The sequence below is a fragment of the Cherax quadricarinatus genome, chromosome 18 (genome assembly GCF_038502225.1).
Source record: "Cherax quadricarinatus isolate ZL_2023a chromosome 18, ASM3850222v1, whole genome shotgun sequence".
Taxonomy (NCBI): domain Eukaryota; kingdom Metazoa; phylum Arthropoda; class Malacostraca; order Decapoda; family Parastacidae; genus Cherax; species Cherax quadricarinatus.
This window is the reverse complement of record NC_091309.1, coordinates 5134454-5154921: the sequence shown is the minus strand read 5'-3', so window position 1 is coordinate 5154921 and position 20468 is coordinate 5134454. Positions and strand designations below refer to the sequence as shown.

Sequence of the window (20468 nt, the reverse complement as noted above, 5' to 3'; positions counted from 1 at the left end):
ATTGCAAGATCAACCAGGCTGTGATGGATATGTGGGGCAGCGGGCCTCCAGCAGCAACAGCCTGGTTGACCAGACGAGCCTGGCTCATGGCCGGGCTCAGAGAGTAGATTAGCTGTCGAAACTCTTCAAAGGTATATCAGGCTGTGATAGGTATGTGGGTCAGCGAGCCGCCAGCAGCAACAGTGGCTGACCAAAGCACCAGACGAGACTGACGAAAGGCCGGGCTGCGGGAGTATTAAAACTGGAATCTCATCAAAGGTAAAGGTATAATATACTTTTCAGCTCTGGGATTAGTCCTGAAGGTTTTTGACCAGGCGGAGGCTCCATGTTGATGCTTCATGTACGTTGAGTAGAGAATCCTTAAGAATTCTTTACTGAGGTTCCTGAAGGGTATTCTGAAATTCACTAGTCTGAGGGGCTGCCTGATGTCATACGTTGATGTGCTCCTCCAGCGAGATGTTGGGTGTGATGCTGACTCTCACATCCTTTTCTTTCTTTCTTGTTTGTAGTCCCACTTCTCAGTCTGTATGTCGCGTTGATCTTACATGAATTGAAGATTGAGACATGCAGCATATGGGAATCTTTATTCAGGAAACGTTTCGCCACACAGTGGCTTCATCAGTCCAATACAAAGAAGGCGTAAGGAGAGGAGGAGAATGAGGTAATCAGTCCCTTAACCTGGAGTCGATGTGTTCAGTCCATCAATCTTGTAGAATGTACAGCATAGGGCCGTAGACGTGGCTTATATACTGTAGTTAGGTGAGGTGAAGCAGGCGGAGGCGGGGTCATAGTGGTACCATCCACTAGTCGAAGTAGGTCTTCGTCCAAAGGTTGAACAAGTGTTGAAGAATTCTTTGTAACAAGATCCCATGATGCTGCAGTGTCTGACAGTTGTGATGAATGGTTTGAAAAACCGACAAGTGATGAAGCCACTGTGTGGCGAACGTTTCCTGAATAAAGATTCCCATATGCTGCATAAGTGTCTCAATCTTCAACTTGTCGGTTTTTCAAACCATTCATCACTTACATGAATTGCATGACTGCTCTTATTTGACACTCGTTTTTAATTTACGGTTCTGGCCGCTCTCTCCCTCTTTGATGCAGCTTAATATTATTTATATTCGCATCCTTTTACGACGTGTTTATCCTATTATCGCCTCATTATTTCTATCATGCCTCCTGGAGACGTGATATAAGTCTTGTAGACCTGGTAAAAGTCATGTATACATGGTATAAGGGCTGCAGCGGCATGAGCTGGACGGGGTCCTCTTTCCCGGAGAACAGCTCGAAAAATGGTTGGGTATCTTGATTGTTGAAACGTTTCGCCTACACAGTAAGCTTCTTCAGTCAAATACAGAGGCAGCAGGAGTAGTAGTGAAATGAAGATATAATCAGTCCATCAACCTTTGCAACTGTTGCACATGTGTCTTAATCATCAGCTTGTCTGCATTTTATATAATTTTTAATATAAAATGGTATAGTGATACCGACAAGATGTGGAAAAAGACACTTATGTACAGTTTCCACTAATATCATCTCATAAATATCCTGAATTATACATGTCTTCTTCCACACCAGGCTTGAATCACATCCCAGTTTGGTCGTATGAAGAAAAGCGAATAAAAGTTCCTCAACTCCTGGGAAGACAAACATCTCAACACGGCCAGTGAGCCGACTTTGTCCAAGTCTTGTCAAGTATTTAGGGCTCGGAACATGCAAACTGGTGAGGTAAAACACCGTGTCTCAGGGAGAAGGGGGAGGAGCGATGATCCCCGGAAGCATGAGAGAGTGACAAGCCGGGAAGGAGGTTCTAACTTGCGGAAAAGGAGAAGCGTGAATGATGGCAGCTACGCCGGTGAGGGCGGAGCAAGGCGTGCACTCCCCACCAAGGCCAGCCAGCGAGTGTGAGAAGGAAAATGGTGTTGTTGTTTATTTGCTCCACGGCTCCCCTACCCCTTCCTCCTCCTGCCCTCTTCCCCTTCCCTACCACTTCCCCTCCCCTACCTCTCTCTCCACCAGCTGAGAGTCATGGCTGGCGCCGTCTTATCAAGGTGCGCACACTCCACACTGAATCAATATACATTCTCTTAATTTTGCCTGTTGCATCTCTGTTCTGTATACTCGAGAGATGATTGGCTTTATTTAATGGATGCAAGAGAGAGACAGAGAGACGAGATGGTAAATGAAGGTGGATGACACAAGCTACGAATGACGCCTGGTAGAGTAAGGTCCTCGCTGGCTATGCTGTGTACCCCATCCCGCCCACACTGACCGCTTTGTCCCTCCGTCCCCTCCTTTATATAGCACCCACACGATAAGAGTGGACGAAACAGTGCCCAGTCAGGAGCGTGAGGTGCGCCAGGATCGTCAAGCATTTGTAGAAACTACCCCGACATTGTGGACCTCTGTACATATGGAACGGTGCTTACGACCGCCAGGTGATGTGTCTGGCGGTCATTACATTTGATATCCTACAGTTCCAGTCCTTATCAACAGACTGGTTGATCAGGCAAGCACTAGACAGGCTGCAGGAAGAGGAAAACTCTTGTGGTTCGTACGTTGGACTACGTGTGGCCGGCAGTAACAGCCTGGTTGATCAGGCTCTGATCCACCGGGAGGCCTGACCAAGGACTGGGCCCTGGGGGCGTTGCCCCCCTCATAACACCCTTCAGCTAGACACCAGGTAGTTCTGGTGCTCTCCCTCCGCGCCTGTCGCAGCTTGGGCAGGATCAAGCAGAGCTCTTGCGGCACAAGCTGCCATAGCCCTGAAAAATCAACAATAACAACATTGGTACTTTTCCCTGAGTTTCTGGACTGGTAAGGAAGTTCGGTGAAGAGAGTGAGGGTAATAACAGAGGTACAAGAGTGGATAACCACGTGATATCAGCGGCATATACATGACTAGACCACTTACATATACATGACTAGACCACTTACATATACATGACTAGACCACTTACATATACATGACTAGACCACTTACATATACATGACTAGACCACTTACATATACATGACTAGACCACTTACATATACATGACTAGACCACTTACATATACATGACTAGACCACTTACATATACATGACTAGACCACTTACATATACATGACTAGACCACTTACATATACATGACTAGACCACTTACATATACATGACTAGACCACTTACATATACATGACTAGACCACTTACATTTAGTAACCTTCAAGAATCTTTGAGGACATAAAAAATTTACGCCGGTTGATGGTCTGATAAGTTAGACTGTTGGTGTAAGCAGTCTAACGTAAGCATCACAGCTCAGCTTATTAGGAACAAGGTCGTATTTCCCACAGTACTGAAGAAAAGACACAGGCCCGGTCCCAGACCAGACCTAGTTGCTAATATGATCGACCAGGCTTCTGGTGTTATCCGTACACCACAGCCCACCTGATTACGAACTGACTTGGGGAATTTATCTTTTTTTTTCCTGAAGACAACCGGAGGTTTGTTGGTAATATCCATTACACACGAGAATAGGGCGCTGAATATTCTTGGTCCCCTTACACTTAGTTCTCTTACTTTATTCATGGCAACCTTGCTTTACACTGGCGGTATTTCACACCGTCTGTTAAGTGTCTGGCTTTCATATGGAGCGATTTTGGTATGTGTGTAGATTCGGGATCAAGAGTGGGTGGAAAGGTTTCGGGTGTGGGCGGCACGGTGCGGGTGTGGGCGGCATGGTGGAGAGCCAGCATGATAGAAGAGCTGGAGACATGAAGGAAGAACATTCTTATGTACATGGGAATAAACGATACCTTTGTGTGTATACTCACCTATGTGTGGTTGCAGGGGTCGAGTCCTAGCCCCTGGCATGTGTGTCGATGCTCAGTTCCTGGCCTCGCCTTCTAGTCTACTTATATCGGCATCACTGATTTCTGACCTCTTTGCCTTCTCGTATCTACTCCTGAAGCTGTGTATTGAGTGTCTCCACTATTGCCTCACCCAAGTCATTCTACTTTTCATAACGTCGCTGCGCCTTCAGCTTCCACCTGTACTACTTAAATTCCCTGAAGATTTTGCATGTCATAACCATGTCTCCCCTTGTAATCTTATACTGTTGTCAGGTTCAGTTCCTTTGTAGTTTGTTTCTATTAGTTCTGGCACTAGTCTTGTTGCGAACCTTTAGATCTTGCTTGATCAAGTGTGAACTTTATGCTATTTGAGCACAGGGAGAGATGGAATTGAATAGATGGAGGGTGGGAAGGAATGTAACACAGAGAGGGAGGGGATCAGAGGGAGAGTGGGAATTAGAGAGAGGGAGGGAATTAAATGGAAGGAGGGAGGCAGGGAATTTAAGAGAGGGAGGGATGGAAGGGAAGAGTATACTCAAACATAATAATAATAACCAGCCCACCCCAGGACTCTGAAGACTGAGGTAATGGAAGGAGACGCAGAGGAATGGAGTGGACAGAAAGGAAGAGAATGTAGGGGTACACAGAAGGGAAGAGAATGTAGGGGTAGACAGAAGGGTAGGGAATGGAGAGTGGAAAGAAGGGTAGGAAATGGAGAGAGAGAGAGAGAAGAAAGGGTGAAGATAAAGCGACTAAGAATTTGAAGAAGTGGATAGAGATGTAGAAATGTTTAACAAAAAGGGAGACAGAGAGGAAAAGGATAAGAATAGAAAAGAATAGAGAAGGGAAGAGATGACACATACAAAAATAAAGATATGAGAGGGTCAGAGAAAGAGGATCGAGGGAGAAGACAAAGGTAGAAGAGAGCAAAGGTAAGAGATGAGAATAAAGTTAGGGGGAGGATAGAGGAAGAAGAGAGAGGGAATAAGAAGAGCAACAAGTGAGAATTGCGTGAGTCAGCAAGAGCACTTCTGTACCCTGATGTCATCCACCACAACATTCCGTCGATCACCAAGCTGACGGTGTCCATTACTAGGTCACCGTGTCGATCACCAGGCCCTGGTGTCGATCACCAGGACCTTGGTGTCGATCACCAGGCCTTGGTGTCGATCACCAGGCCTTGGTGTTGATCACCAGACCTTGGTGTCGATCACCAAGCCTTGGTGTCGATCACCAGGCCTTGGTGTCGATCACCAGGCCTTGCTGTCGATCACCAGGACCTTGCTGTCGATCACCAGACCTTGGTGTCGATCACCAGGACCTTGCTGTTGATCACCAGGCCTTGGTGTCGATCATCAGGACCTTGGTGTTGATCATCAGGACCTTGGTGTTGATCACCAGGACCTTGTTGTCGATCACCAGGCCTTGGTGTCGATCATCAGGACCTTGGTGTCGATCACCAGGACCTTGGTGTCGATCACCAGGCCTTGGTGTCGATCATCAGGACCTTGGTGTCGATCGCCAGGACCTTGGTGTCGATCACCAGGCCTTGGGTGTCGATCACCAGGACTTGGGTGTTGATCACCAGGCTTTGGTGTCAATCACCAGGCCTTGGGTGTCGATCACCAGGACTTAGGTGTTGATCACCAGGCTTTGGTGTCAATCACCAGGCCTTGGGTGTCGATCACCAGGACTTGGGTGTTGATCACCAGGACCTTGGTGTCGTTTACCAGGCCTTGGGTGTCGATCACCAGGACTTGGGTGTTGATCACCAGGCTTTGGTGTTAATCACCAGGCCTTGGGTGTCGATCACCAGGACTTAGGTGTTGATCACCAGGCTTTGGTGTCAATCACCAGGCCTTGGGTGTCGATCACCAGGACTTGGGTGTTGATCACCAGGACCTTGGTGTCGTTTACCAGGCCTTGGGTGTCGATTACCAGGACTTGGTGTTGATCACCAGGCTTTGGTGTCAATCACCAGGCCTTGGGTGTCGATTACCAGGCCTTGGGTTTCGATCACCAGGACCTTGATGTCAATCATCAGGCCTTGGGTGTCGATCACCAGGACCTTGATATCAACACCAGGCCTTGGGTGTCGATCACCAGGACCTTGATGTCGATCATCAGGCCTTGGGTGTCGATCACCAGGCCTTGGTGTTGATCACCAGGAGTTAGTTGTTAATTTGTTCATCTTGGGGTCTCGTTGTGTGTGGTTGAGAAAACCGAGTCTCTAGCAACTGCTAATCCGCTGTGATATGTTCAGCATGCACAGGATTCGAAACTACTACTGGGAACTATCAAGATTCCCAGGCAGCGCTCTAGTCCACTCGGCCACACAAATGCCACATAGACTGGGCAGCCTGGTTCACAAGCCATCTTTCTTGCCCAGCCGAGTGGACTAGAGCGCTACCTGGGAATCTTGACCGTCCCCAGTAGTAGTTTCGAATCCTGCTGACTGCGATCTTTCTTTGTATATACCCGCTTGTTTCTGCGTGGTGCATTGGTGTGTGTATATATATATATATATATATATATATATATATATATATATATATATATATATATATATATATATTCAGACTGCAAGAGCCTTCGACAAGTGTAAGTGTAATTTAATAAAGCATAAAATGCTTACAGATAGGGAGGATTGTACTTAGTAAGATAAATTCTTCAGTTATATAACCAGATGCCAGTTAAACGCAATAAGAGAATAAGTTGAAAATATTTTCCAGAGACTGGCACAGGATGAGGGTGTAACAACGCACCAGATGACTGCTAAAGGAATAACTGGAAAAGTGGGCAGATGGATCTTTCAGCTTTTAAACAAATACAATACAAAAAGTAACAGCGGACAAAAAAAACATTGGGTACCACCGTGAAAAGATCTTCCCCAATTATCTTTTTTTTCTAATATCCGACAGACAAACTATAGCACTGTATCATTCTTTCCAGCTAGTATAACCAGTCTTGGAGCGGGCTACTGTTAACTTGGTGGTCAGTGAAGACAATTTTTATTTTCTCCACTCTGGTAAAATTGAGAAAATGGAAGCTAGAAAGGCATGTAAAACAAACTTAGATCACTCGTTAGAACAGAAAATTCATGTGAGAGACGAGTGTTAACGTCAGCAGATTTTACATTGGAAGATCATACCAGTGTTACTATCACAAGGGAAATGTTAGGTTGGATAAGTAGATCAGAAGCACTTTTTCTCTACAAAGATTTTACTCTGCTTGTAAAAGGTTCCGCCAGGATCTGGCCAAAAAAAGGATGGGGAAGGGGGGGTTAAGGTCCTAGAGTTTCAGGCCTTCTTATCCACTGTGGCTGTGACGCAGCCGTTTCAGTACATGTTCTCTGTTGTGTGTGTTCCTTCAGCCACACCATGGGCAGGTTACCTGGAGGTTATTCCGGGGATCAACGCCCCCGCGGCCCGGTCCATGACCAGGCCTCCCGATGGATCAGGGCCTGATCAACTAGGCTGTTACTGCTGGCCGCACGCAGTCCAACGTACGAGCCACAGCCCGGCTGATCCGGCACTGACTTTAGGTATCTGTCCAGCTCTCTCTTGAAGGCAGCCAGGGGTTTATTGGCAATTCCCCTAATGCTTGATGGGAGGCTGTTGAACAGTTTTGGGCCCCGGACACTTATGGTGTTTTCTCTTAGTGTACCAATGGCGCCCCTACTTTTTATTGGGGGCATTTTGCATCGCCTGCCCAGTCTTTTACTTTCGTAGGGAGTGATTTCTGTGTGCAGATTTGAGACCATTCCTTCCAAGATTTTCCAAGTGTAGATTATGATATATCTCTCCCTCCTGCGTTCCAACGAGTACAAGTCAAGTGCTTCCAAGCGTTCCCAGTAGTTAAGGTGCTTGACAGAACTTATACGTGCAGTAAAGGATCTCTGTACACTCTCTAGATCTGCGATTTCACCTGCTTTGAATGGAGATGATAATGTACAGCAGTATTCCAGCCTAGAGAGAACAAGAGATTTGAAAAGGATCATCATGGGCTTGGCATCTCTCGTTTTGAAAGTTCTCATTATCCATCCTATCATTTTCTTTGCACGTGCGATCGTGGCACTGTTGTGATCCTTGAAAGTGAGTCTCAGTATTAAGCCAACGTCTAGATACCAGACTTATAGGAGCATGGCTCATACTGAACAAAGATATCAACATGGTTCATACTGCACAAAGATATCGGCATGGCTCATACTGCACAAAGTTATCAGCTGGCTCGTACTGCACAAAGATATCAACATGGATCGTACTGCAGAAAGATATCGTACTCTTATCAAGCAACAACCTTCTGAACGAGAGATGCAAGAACACCAACAACCTTCTGAACGAGAGATGTCATGTCATTGGTTATATTCGTAAAGTTACTTGGTCTCTCAATATTGGAACATTGCACAATACTAACAACCCTTTTTAAGGTAGGTGAAACCACAAAGCTGGAGACCGTACAGAGAACCTTCACTACCCGTATAACATTCACGTCAAACACCTAAATTATTGGGAATGCTTGAAGTCCCTCCGAACTATACTTCTTGGAACTGAGGTTAGTTTATATAATTTACTGCATAAGCCAGTTATAAAATTTCAGAAATATGCACAAGACCTAAATAAAAATTTAGGCTAGTACGTCATAACTTACACCTGGAAAATTCTGGAGAGATTGGTCCCAAGCCTGCCCGAGTGGCGGCTGCTGGAGCACCACAACTCTCAAGACTCGTCAAGAGTAAAGGTGTGAAATAGCTGCCCCAAAAACAAGAGGTCCTGGAGATGGTGCAGAACATTGCTGAAAAACAGGGACGTAGAGAGTACAGTGGTGACCCCCGGCCGCGGGATCACCGCCCCGCGGCCCGGTCCCATACCAGGCCTCCTGGATGCTGGGCTGATCACTCAAGCCGCCCGTAGAATAACGCATGCACTCGTATAGATTTAGAATTTACCCTTGAAAATAGTATTACTCCCCTTCTATTTCTATCTCAACCCTCATAATCCATCAAATCTCATCGTTTACCCCTTCCCTTAACTCACCCCTCCCCTTATATTAACCCCCTCCCCTCTGTGGCCATCCATCGCGGCATTTTGGACTCTGAATGAAATAATAACGGTGTCTCCAGATAGCCTTTGTCCTCTTTAAGGATAACATCCTCCGTGCAGGCTGCAGAAAATAATGTGACCTCCCGTGTGAGGCTGATGAGCCTAGCAGGTGGCGGGCATAAGGGCGGGTTTGCCCCGCGCGTGCAACTAACAGATCTGCTACTGATCATAACATAGACACTCCAGCGACCCCCACGGGTGCTCTGACACAGAGGCACTTAGGCTTCTCACCCTTATGGTCATTCACGTGCGATTGTCTTGCCTCCCACAGAGGGGACAGTGTCATCACCATTACTAGGACCTGCGTCTGTGTGTCGTATACTTGTCATGGTAGAGGTAAGAGGCCAATGACGTGGAATTGGATAAAATGTGGATTTGATACCGAGGGAGGTAGGGAGAGAGGGCAACGTGAGCAGGGTGGGACTGGCAGGGTAAGTGTGGGAATAAGATAATCCCATTGTTGGTGATGATGGTGGGGGGTAAAGGAGAGGTGAGGTGATGTGCTGCCCGTGCCTCGACCTCAACCCCCCACCCCACCTCCTTAGCTGTTTAACTGCCCACTCCGACGCATTTGTTCCCATCGCTGGGTGGATAGTGGAGGTACGGTACTTTAACATCATGGGTAGTGCAGGTGCGGTACTGTCACATCATGGGTAGTGCAGGTACAATACTGTCACATCATGGGTAGTGCAGGTACAATACTGTCACATCATGGGTAGTGGAGGTACGGTACTGTCACATGGGTAGTGGAGGTACGGTACTGTCACATGGGTAATGAGGTAAAGTACTGTCACATGGGTAGTGGAGGTACGGTAGTCACATATGTAATGGAGGTACGGTACTGTCACATGGATAGTAGAGGTACGGTACTGTCACATGGATAGTAGAGGTACGGTACTGTCACATGGGTAGTGGAGGTACAGTACTGTCACATGGGTAGTGGAGGTACGGTACTGTCACATGGGTAGTGGAGGTACAGTAGTCACATGGGTAGTGGAGGTACGGTACTGTCACATGGGTAGTGGAGGTACGGTAGTCACATGGGTAGTGGAGGTACGGTAGTCACATGGATAGTAGAGGTACGGTACTGTCACATGGGTAGTGGAGGTACAGTACTGTCACATGGGTAGTGGAGGTACGGTACTGTCACATGGGTAGTGGAGGTACGGTACTGTCACATGGGTAGTGGAGATACGGTACTGTCACATAGTGGAGGTACGGTACTGTCACATGGGTAGTGGAGGTACGGTACTGTCACATGGGTAGTGGAGGTACGGTACTGTCACATGGGTAGTGGAGGTACGGTACTGTCACATGGGTAGTGGAGGTACGGTACTGTCACATGGGTAGTGGAGGTACGGTACTGTCACATGGGTAGTGGAGGTACGGTACTGTCACATGGGTAGTGGAGGTACGGTACTGTCACATGGGTAGTGGAGGTACGGTACTGTCACATGGGTAGTGGAGGTACGGTACTGTCACATGGGTAGTGGAGGTACGGTACTGTCACATGGGTAGTGGAGGTACGGTACTGTCACATGGGTAGTGGAGGTACGGTACTGTCACATGGGTAATGGAGGTACGGTACTGTCACATCATGGGTAGTTGCTAGACTCAGTGTGTGCACGCGTCCATGAACTTAACTCACGGGAAATAGGCTTTGTACTCATCTCATTGTTCTTAATTATTCATGAGGGTGTAGTTGATGATCCATTACTGCCCGTATGGCCCATCATCATCCTTTATCAACACGAATAAAAGCTCGCGACACGCAGGATTAGCTTGAATAATAGATGTGGCTGCTGGGTCTCGTCTTACACAACCTGCCTCCCTCACCCTTTATTGCCTACTCTACTCTTACTCTCACCTCACTGTTTACCATTGTCTTTTGAAGTTTTTCATAAGTTAGACGGGAGATTTCCCAGCTTTCTTGGCAGATAAGCCAACTTTGAGTGACCAACACATTGTATGTCGCCTCTGTGGAATTCACCGTTGATGTCCACCAGACCGGAGAGTATATTGAAAAATCAGGGACCTCTGCCACTTATCGATCTCTCTCTTATAGTGTACTCATTGCGCCCGCTTGGTTGACCAGACAAGCCTGGCTTGGGGCCGGGCTGCGGAAGTAGAAAAACTCTCGAAACTCATCAAAAGTATATCGAAGAGGTTTAGCTCCATAACCCTCCTCCCCCCCTTAATGGCTGCATCTGCTGTCAGTGGCCCTATAAACCCCAACAATAATGGCTGCACCGCTGATCTCCAGTATGTGTTAGGCCCAGACGGGTGAGCAACTTTATTTTATGTTGAAAGGCCTCATTATAGTTAGCTGTAATCTAATAAGGCCGCATTCAAGAAATTTTGATTAGATACACTCTAAAATGTCGATTATTTTGCAAAAAGTTAATTATTATATAACTTCAAGAAAAATAATTCATTCAGGCCTCACCACCCCTGCATCATGATAATTTTGAGTGTTGAGTAGTGTACTCTGTTGCTTGGCTGTATGTAGGTAAGTGTTGGGGTTATGGCATTTTGTTAATGAAAAGGTTTCGTCCATCAGACTTTATCAGTTCACTAATAAATAAAATATGACAACGCATTGTTATACTATATTGCTTGGCTATTGATGTTTTTGATGCCATATGCCAGCGTAAATGGTAAATAACAGCATGAGGTATATGTCTTAGTGTATATACGCTGAGCGTTTACGTAAATCCCTATTTTAGAGATTAAAATAGTCCCGACTGGTTGTGAACAAGTGACATCCAGCATTAATGAGCCTGGAATAGTAGTAGAGGATGTATTAGCTCTTGCTTCACACTGCGAGGGTCTGGGTTCGATTCCCAGCGAGGGTAGAAACATTGGGCGTGTTTCTTTACACCGGTTGTCTATGTTCACCCATCAGTAAAATGGGTACCTGGGTGTTAGTTAACTGGTGTGGGTCGCATCCTGGGGCAAAACTGACCTAATTTGCCCGAAATGCTCTGCATAACAAGCGGCTTTCTATATAATAGTATGTCATTGATGTCAGCTAGGCCTGTATAATATGTACATGTACTTGTAGTAAATAAAGATATATTATGCAGACACTAAGAGTCAGGGGCGAGTTTACAGTGTTGACGTATTTCAGGTTGCTGGACATCTGCCAGGGAAGAGTAGAGCAGGAGCAACGACTCAACCTGGTGCTGGTGTTTGAGTATGTCAACCAGGACCTCTACCACTACCTCAAGGCCTGTCCTTCCCCAGGGCTCGACCAGGCAAGAATTAAGGTGAGTTTCTACATGACTATTATCTTTACACCCGTCATAAGAGGTATCTTGATGCTGGTGAAGGACTATTGATCCAAGAAACTGGCATTACCTTCCATTTCCTTGGATCGAATCTGGTAACTTTTTTTTTTTTTTAACACACCGGCTGTCTCCCACCGAGGTAGGGTGATCTATAAAAGAAGAAACACTTTCACTATCACTCATTCCATCGCTGTCTTTCCAGAGGTACTTTGATACTACAGTTTAGATCTCCTCCGAACTGCAAATATCCTCACCCTTCCTTCAGAGTGCAGGCACTGTACTTTCCACCTCCAGGACTCGAGTCTGGATAACCAGTTCCCCTGAATCCCTTTATAAATACATGTATTCCTTTCCTCACACTCCAACAGCGCATCAAGTCATAAGAACCACTTGCCTCCACTCCTATCTAACACGGTCACACGCACCTGTTGGATGTCCAAGCCCCTTGCATGTAACATTATTATTACTCATTATATTCACAGGGAGAGTGGTGAACACAGCAATCATTCAGACCCTGGGGAATGGGAGGCAGGTTTTATCCAAAGAAAAGGTGATCATGTCATCAGCATCTAAGAACCTCCTTAAGGAGACATTATTATTACATTACTGGGAAAATGCTAAACCCATGAGGATTGTACAGTGCCTGGGGAATAGAAGGCTGTCAGGTTTGATCCAGGGAAGGGAAAGGTTTCTCTGATTCCTTTGATCAAGAGCCCTTCACAGCCAAAGAGACCTCTTTTCTTTGAAGGGATGGATACCTACCTGGAGTGTTCTGAGGGTCAGTGGCCCTGCAGCCCAGTCCCAGACCAGGCCTCCCTGTAATGATAATTATAGTATTAATTATACATCAATTATGACAATTCATGGCCATTAGCCTACAACACCTAGATGTGACAGTTATTGTACTTTCACTGTATAAATGTACACTCTTAAATTTATTATTTACTTAGATTGTCACATCTGTTCTTTATAGGATATGTCTACCAAGTCACATTATTTTAGGAATTTTTAATAAAAGCTGGTGTCAGCTTCAGCATTTTTTCCAAAAATCAAATAAAAACAATGTACATACATGTATATGGAAAAAAGTTCCTCTCTCTCCTCGCAGAAATAATATCAGGCAACTTGGACATAGTAAACTGAGAAACAAAGACTATTTTCCTGAATGGATTGGTGGAGCTTGTAACGACGATGGTGATAGGTTGACAGAATTAATTGGCGGTACTTTCTGTGTACAGTGGACCCCCGCCTTACGATGGCATTGCGTTACGTTAAATCCGCCATACGATACATTGGAACACAAAAATTTTGCCTCGTCTCACGCTAAAAAACTTGCCTCACACAATTTGTCCGGGACGCGTCCCACGTGTGGCCTCAGCGCCAGTGTTTACAAGCCAGCCAGTGCGGTCGCATCCACACATACATTCGGTACATTTCACCTTACCCCAGTGTTTTTTGTGCTTGTAACTGCAAAATAAGTCACCATGGGCCCAAAGAAAGCTTCTAGTGCCAACCCTGTGGTAAAAAGTGTGAGAATTAGTATGGAAATTAAGAAAGATTTTGAAGGGTTTGGGGCTAACCCTGAGAAGCCTATGTCAGTTGTGGAATCCATTGTACCTACTTCAAAGATTAAGGAAATGTGTGCAAAGTGAGTTGAACTGCAAACCTCTATGGATGAAAAGCACCCTAACACAGCTATTGCAAGCCGTGCTGGTGACATGTAGAGAGAATGGAGCGAAACAGAATAACTTCAAGAGTGTATCAGTCTGTAGTGGAAGGAAGGCGGGGTAGGGGTCGGCCTAGGAAGGGTTGGAGGGAGGGGGTAAAGGAGGTTTTGTGTGCGAGGGGCTTGGACTTCCAGCAGGCATGCGTGAGCGTGTTTGATAGGAGTGAATGGAGACAAATGGTTTTTAATACTTGACGTGCTGTTGGAGTGTGAGCAAAGTAACATTTATGAAGGGATTCAGGGAAACCGGCAGGCCGGACTTGAGTCCTGGAGATGGGAAGTACAGTGCCTGCACTCTGAAGGAGGGGTGTTAATGTTGCAGTTTAAAAACTGTAGTGTAAAGCACCCTTCTGGCAAGACAGTGATGGAGTGAATGATGGTGAAAGTTTTTCTTTTTCGGGCCACCCTGCCTTGGTGGGAATCGGCCAGTGTGATAATAAAAAAAATAAAAAAAAAAAATGCCCATTTTAGGCAAATCTTAAAGGAACAGGAGGTACAGGCCTCTATGGACATATTTGTTGTGCAGCAGAAGTCCAGTGACTCTCAAGCTGGTCCTAGTGGCATTAAAAGAAGAAGGGAAGTAACCCCGGAAAAGGACTTGCTACCTCAAGTCCTAATGGAAGGGGATTCCCCTTCTAAACTATAACTTCCACACTCTTCCCTCCTCCCACCCCATCAATCATCATCAGATCTTCAATAAAGGTAAGTGTCATGTATTCTATTCTTAGTAGAGTAGTAATTGTGCATGTCTTCTTCAGTTTGTGTGTATTAAAATTAATATTTTATGTGGTAAAAAAATTTTTTTTCATACTTTAGGGTGTCTTGCATGGATTAATTTGATTTCCATTATTTCTTATGGGGAAAATTAATTTGCCTTATGATAATTTCAGCTTACAATGAGCTCTCAGGAACGGATTAATATCGTAAGACGGGGGTCCTCTGTATCTGTATAAAAGTAGATTTATGAATGTAAATATGAATTATATTGTTTGGATATATCCAGTATTATAAAACTATAAAAGTTATTTGAAAAGGTGATCGAATATATTGCTAAGTGTAATGATTGATAACAGGTCTATAATCATCAGACATCAGTCATATTTGCTCATGTGAAGCATAATTTTGATGGACGTTGGGATGTGGCCGGTGTGTTGAAAGAAAAAGAATAATATATATATATCTTTCTTTCAACACACCGGCCGTATCCCACTGAGGCGGAGTGGCCCAAAAGGAAAAACGAAAGTTTCTCCTTTTACATTTAGTAATATATACAGGAGAAGGGGTTACCAGCCCCTTGCTCCCGGCATTTTAGTCTCCTCTTACAACATGCATGGCTTACGGAGGAAGAATTCTGTTCCACTTCCCCATGGAGATAAGAGGAAATAAACAAGAACAAGAACTAGGTAGGTAGTAGGTTGGTAGACAGCAACCACCCAGGGAAGTACTACCGTCCTGCCAGATGACTGTGAAACAAAAACCTGTAATTGTTTTGCATGATGGTAGGATTGCTGGTTTCTTTTTCTGTCTCATAAACATGCTAGATAACAGGGATATCTTGCTACTCATACTTACACTTTGGTCACACTTCACAGACACGCACATGCATATATATATATACATACATCTAGGTTTTTCTCCTTTTTCTAAATAGCTCTTGTCCTTTTTTATTTCTTCTATTGTCCATGGGGAAGTGGAAAAGAATCTTTCCTCCGTAAGCCATGCGTGTCGTATGAGGCGACTAAAATGCCGGGAGCAATGGGCTAGTAACCCCTTCTCCTGTATACATTTACTAAAAAAGAGAAGAAGAAAAACTTTATAAAACTGGGTTGCTTAAATGTGCGTGGATGTAGTGCGGATGACAAGAAACAGATGATTGCTGATGTTATGAATGAAAAGAAGTTGGATGTCCTGGCTCTAAGCGAAACAAAGCTGAAGGGGGTAGGAGAGTTTCAGTGGGGGGAAATAAATGGGATTAAATCTGGAGTATCTGAGAGAGTTAGAGCAAAGGAAGGGGTAGCAGTAATGTTAAATGATCAGTTATGGAAGGAGAAAAGAGAATATGAATGTGTAAATTCAAGAATTATGTGGATTAAAGTAAAGGTTGGATGCGAGAAGTGGGTCATAATAAGCGTGTATGCACCTGGAGAAGAGAGGAATGCAGAGGAGAGAGAGAGATTTTGGGAGATGTTAAGTGAATGTATAGGAGCCTTTGAACCAAGTGAGAGAGTAATTGTGGTAGGGGACCTGAATGCTAAAGTAGGAGAAACTTTTAGAGAGGGTGTGGTAGGTAAGTTTGGGGTGCCAGGTGTAAATGATAATGGGAGCCCTTTGATTGAACTTTGTATAGAAAGGGGTTTAGTTATAGGTAATACATATTTTAAGAAAAAGAGGATAAATAAGTATACAAGATATGATGTAGGGCGAAATGACAGTAGTTTGTTGGATTATGTATTGGTAGATAAAAGACTGCTGAGTAGACTTCAGGATGTACATGTTTATAGAGGGGCCACAGATATATCAGATCACTTTCTAGTTGTAGCTACACTGAGAGTAAAAGGTAGATGGGATACAAGGAGAATAGAAGCATCAGGGAAGAGAGAGGTGAAGGTTTATAAACTAAAAGAGGAGGCAGTTAGGGTAAGATATAAACAGCTATTGGAGGATAGATGGGCAAATGAGAGCATAGGCAATGGGGTCGAAGAGGTATGGGGTAGGATTAAAAATGTAGTGTTAGAGTGTTCAGCAGAAGTTTGTGGTTACAGGAAAGTGGGTGCAGGAGGGAAGAGGAGCGATTGGTGGAATGATGATGTAAAGAGAGTAGTAAGGGAGAAAAAGTTAGCATATGAGAAGTTTTTACAAAGTAGAAGTGATGCAAGGAGGGAAGAGTATATGGAGAAAAAGAGAGAGGTTAAGAGAGTGGTGAACCAATGTAAAAAGAGAGCAAATGAGAGAGTGGGTGAGATGTTATCAACAAATTTTGTTGAAAATAAGAAAAAGTTTTGGAGTGAGATTAACAAGTTAAGAAAGCCTAGAGAACAAATGGATTTGTCAGTTAAAAATAGGAGAGGAGAGTTATTAAATGGAGAGTTAGAGGTATTGGGAAGATGGAGGGAATATTTTGAGGAATTGTTAAATGTTGATGAAGATAGGGAAGCTGTGATTTCGTGTATAGGGCAAGGAGGAATAACATCTTGTAGGAGTGAGGAAGAGCCAGTTGTGAGTGTGGGGGAAGTTCGTGAGGCAGTAGGTAAAATGAAAGGGGGTAAGGCAGCCGGGATTGATGGGATAAAGATAGAAATGTTAAAAGCAGGTGGGGATATAGTTTTGGAGTGGTTGGTGCAATTATTTAATAAATGTATGGAAGAGGGTAAGGTACCTAGGGATTGGCAGAGAGCATGCATAGTTCCTTTGTATAAAGGCAAAGGGGATAAAAGAGAGTGCAAAAATTATAGGGGGATAAGTCTGTTGAGTGTACCTGGTAAAGTGTATGGTAGAGTTATAATTGAAAGAATTAAGAGTAAGACGGAGAATAGGATAGCAGATGAACAAGGAGGCTTTAGGAAAGGTAGGGGGTGTGTGGACCAGGTGTTTACAGTGAAACATATAAGTGAACAGTATTTAGATAAGGCTAAAGAGGTCTTTGTGGCATTTATGGATTTGGAAAAGGCGTATGACAGGGTGGATAGGGGGGCAATGTGGCAGATGTTGCAAGTGTATGGTGTAGGAGGTAGGTTACTGAAAGCAGTGAAGAGTTTTTACGAGGATAGTGAGGCTCAAGTAAAGAGTATGTAGGAAAGAGGGAAATTTTTTCCCAGTAAAAGTAGGCCTTAGACAAGGATGTGTGATGTCACCGTGGTTGTTTAATATATTTATAGATGGGGTTGTAAGAGAAGTAAATGCGAGGGTCTTGGCAAGAGGCGTGGAGTTAAAAGATAAAGAATCACACACAAAGTGGGAGTTGTCACAGCTGCTCTTTGCTGATGACACTGTGCTCTTGGGAGATTCTGAAGAGAAGTTGCAGAGATTGGTGGATGAATTTGGTAGGGTGTGCAAAAGAAGAAAATTAAAGGTGAATACAGGAAAGAGTAAGGTTATGAGGATAACAAAAAGATTAGGTGATGAAAGATTGAATATCAGATTGGAGGGAGAGAGTATGGAGGAGGTGAACGTATTCAGATATTTGGGAGTGGACGTGTCAGCGGATGGGTCTATGAAAGATGAGGTGAATCATAGAATTGATGAGGGAAAAAGAGTGAGTGGTGCACTTAGGAGTCAGTGGAGACAAAGAACTTTGTCCTTGGAGGCAAAGAGGGGAATGTATGAGAGTATAGTTTTACCAACGCTCTTATATGGGTGTGAAGCGTGGGTGATGAATGTTGCAGCGAGGAGAAGGCTGGAGGCAGTGGAGATGTCATGTCTGAGGGCAATGTGTGGTGTGAATATAATGCAGAGAATTCGTAGTTTGGAAGTTAGGAGGAGGTGCGGGATTACCAAAACTGTTGTCCAGAGGGCTGAGGAAGGGTTGTTGAGGTGGTTCGGACATGTAGAGAGAATGGAGCGAAACAGAATGACTTCAAGAGTGTATCAGTCTGTAGTGGAAGGAAGGCGGGGTAGGGGTCGGCCTAGGAAAGGTTGGAGGGAGGGGGTAAAGGAGGTTTTGTGTGCGAGGGGCTTGGACTTCCAGGAGGCATGCATGAGCGTGTTTGATAGGAGTGAATGGAGACAAATGGTTTTTAATACTTGACGTGCTGTTGGAGTGTGAGCAAAGTAACATTTATGAAGGGATTCAGGGAAACCGGCAGGCCGGACTTGAAGAACTAGAAAGAAAATAGAAGAAAACCCAGAGGGGTATGTATATATATATGTGCTTGTACATGTATGTGTAGTGTGACCTAAGTGTAAGTAAGTCTTTACTCCTTTGTTTACTATGTCTAGGTTGCCAGATGTCACTTCTGCTCAGCAGAGAGAGTATAGAAACTTTTTTCTGTAACTGTACATATACGTAAGTCAAATGAATAAAATATTCTGGCCTAGGGGTGTTAAAAGATATGTTAATCAGGCTGTTAAGTTTTGTGGTATCTTCAACAGAGTCTGATCCACCAAATCCTTTGTGGCGTTGACTTCCTTCACAGTAATCGCATCATCCACCGAGACCTGAAACCTCAAAATATTCTGGTCGACACGAATGGCCGTATTAAAATTGCCGACTTCGGCCTGGCAAGAATATATGATTTTAATATGAGACTCACCGCAGTGGTAAGGAGAAATTTATATTTCATCTTATTTGTGGTTTAGTAGACTTTATTTTTATTGTTATGAGGCTTGAAATATGCATAACTAATTGTATACAGTTAGCACATTCAGTTTTCCATGGAGTTACACTTGTGTGTTGACCTCAACACATTTTATTCCACATTGAATGCTGATTATAATAGTTACTGATGGTTCTTTTAGAGCAACATTTGTTGGTTGCAGAGGTGAAAATCTTCTCTTTTTGCCCTAAAGTGAATTATGACATATTGAAAAGACTGGGATGAGAATGCCTTATTAGACCCTAATCCAGTCTTAATGCAACGAGATTTGTGTCCATCCTGTTCATGTGACTCTTCAACACCCTTCCTCCATGCATACACAGGGAATTTCCATCAAATCTCTGGTGATCTTCAAGAGGGAACTGGACAAGTTCCTCAAATCACTGCCTGACCAGCTAGGCTGTAATTTGTACATCGGAATGTGTGAGACCAGCAATAATAGCCTGGTTGATTTGGCCTTGATCCTCCAGAAGGCCTGGTCTGGGACTGGACCACAAAGGCATTGTCCCCCAGAAACATCCTTCAGGTATTACCTATTTATAATTACAGGAGCAGAACTATGCCTGCATTCATTTACTATAATAACATTGTTGGGAATAAAGTTCCTTTACTTTTGACTGATGTGCATTCAGTCTGTAATTCTTCTTTCAACAAACCGGCCGTATCCCACCAAGGCAGGGTGGCCCAAGAAGAAAAATGAATTTTCTCTTTTTAAATTTAGTAATTTATACAGGAGAAGGGGTTACTAGCCCTTGGCTCCTGGTACTTTAGTCTCCTCTTACAACACGCATGGCTTATGGAGGAAGAATTCTGTTCCACTTCCCCATGGAGATAAGAGGAAATAAACAAGAAAAAGAACTAGAAAGAAAATAGAAGAAAACCCAGAGGGGTGTGTATATATATGCTTGTACATGTATGTGTAGTGTGACCTAAGTGTAAGTAGAAGTAGCAAGACATACCTGAAATCTTGCATGTTTATGAGACAGACAAAAGACACCAGCAATCCTACCATTATGTAAAACAAATATAGGCTTCCACTGCTCACTTGGCAGTCTGTAATATCTGTTTTTAAGTCTCTGATTGGAGTCAGTTGCAAATAAGTGCTTTTGATGTGTATCTAGCTCAATTGGGGAGTCAAGTACTTTTCTAGGTTAAAGCTAACTTTAAAACTCATAGAAATATAGAAGTGGAAGCAAGGCCCATCTAGACA

The 20468-nt window shown here is 44.3% G+C and overlaps 1 protein-coding gene across 1 annotated transcript in view; it reads left to right on the top strand.

Annotated features, from left to right (window-relative positions):
* LOC128689293 (Cyclin-dependent kinase 4) overlaps positions 1-20468 on the top strand; it is a 564556-nt gene that overhangs the window by 530125 nt on the left and 13963 nt on the right. The window contains exons 5-6 of the mRNA XM_070086124.1: positions 12061-12199; positions 19035-19202. Of these exons, the coding sequence (XP_069942225.1) occupies positions 12061-12199; positions 19035-19202 (307 nt within the window). The remainder of the gene's footprint in view (positions 1-12060; positions 12200-19034; positions 19203-20468) is intronic.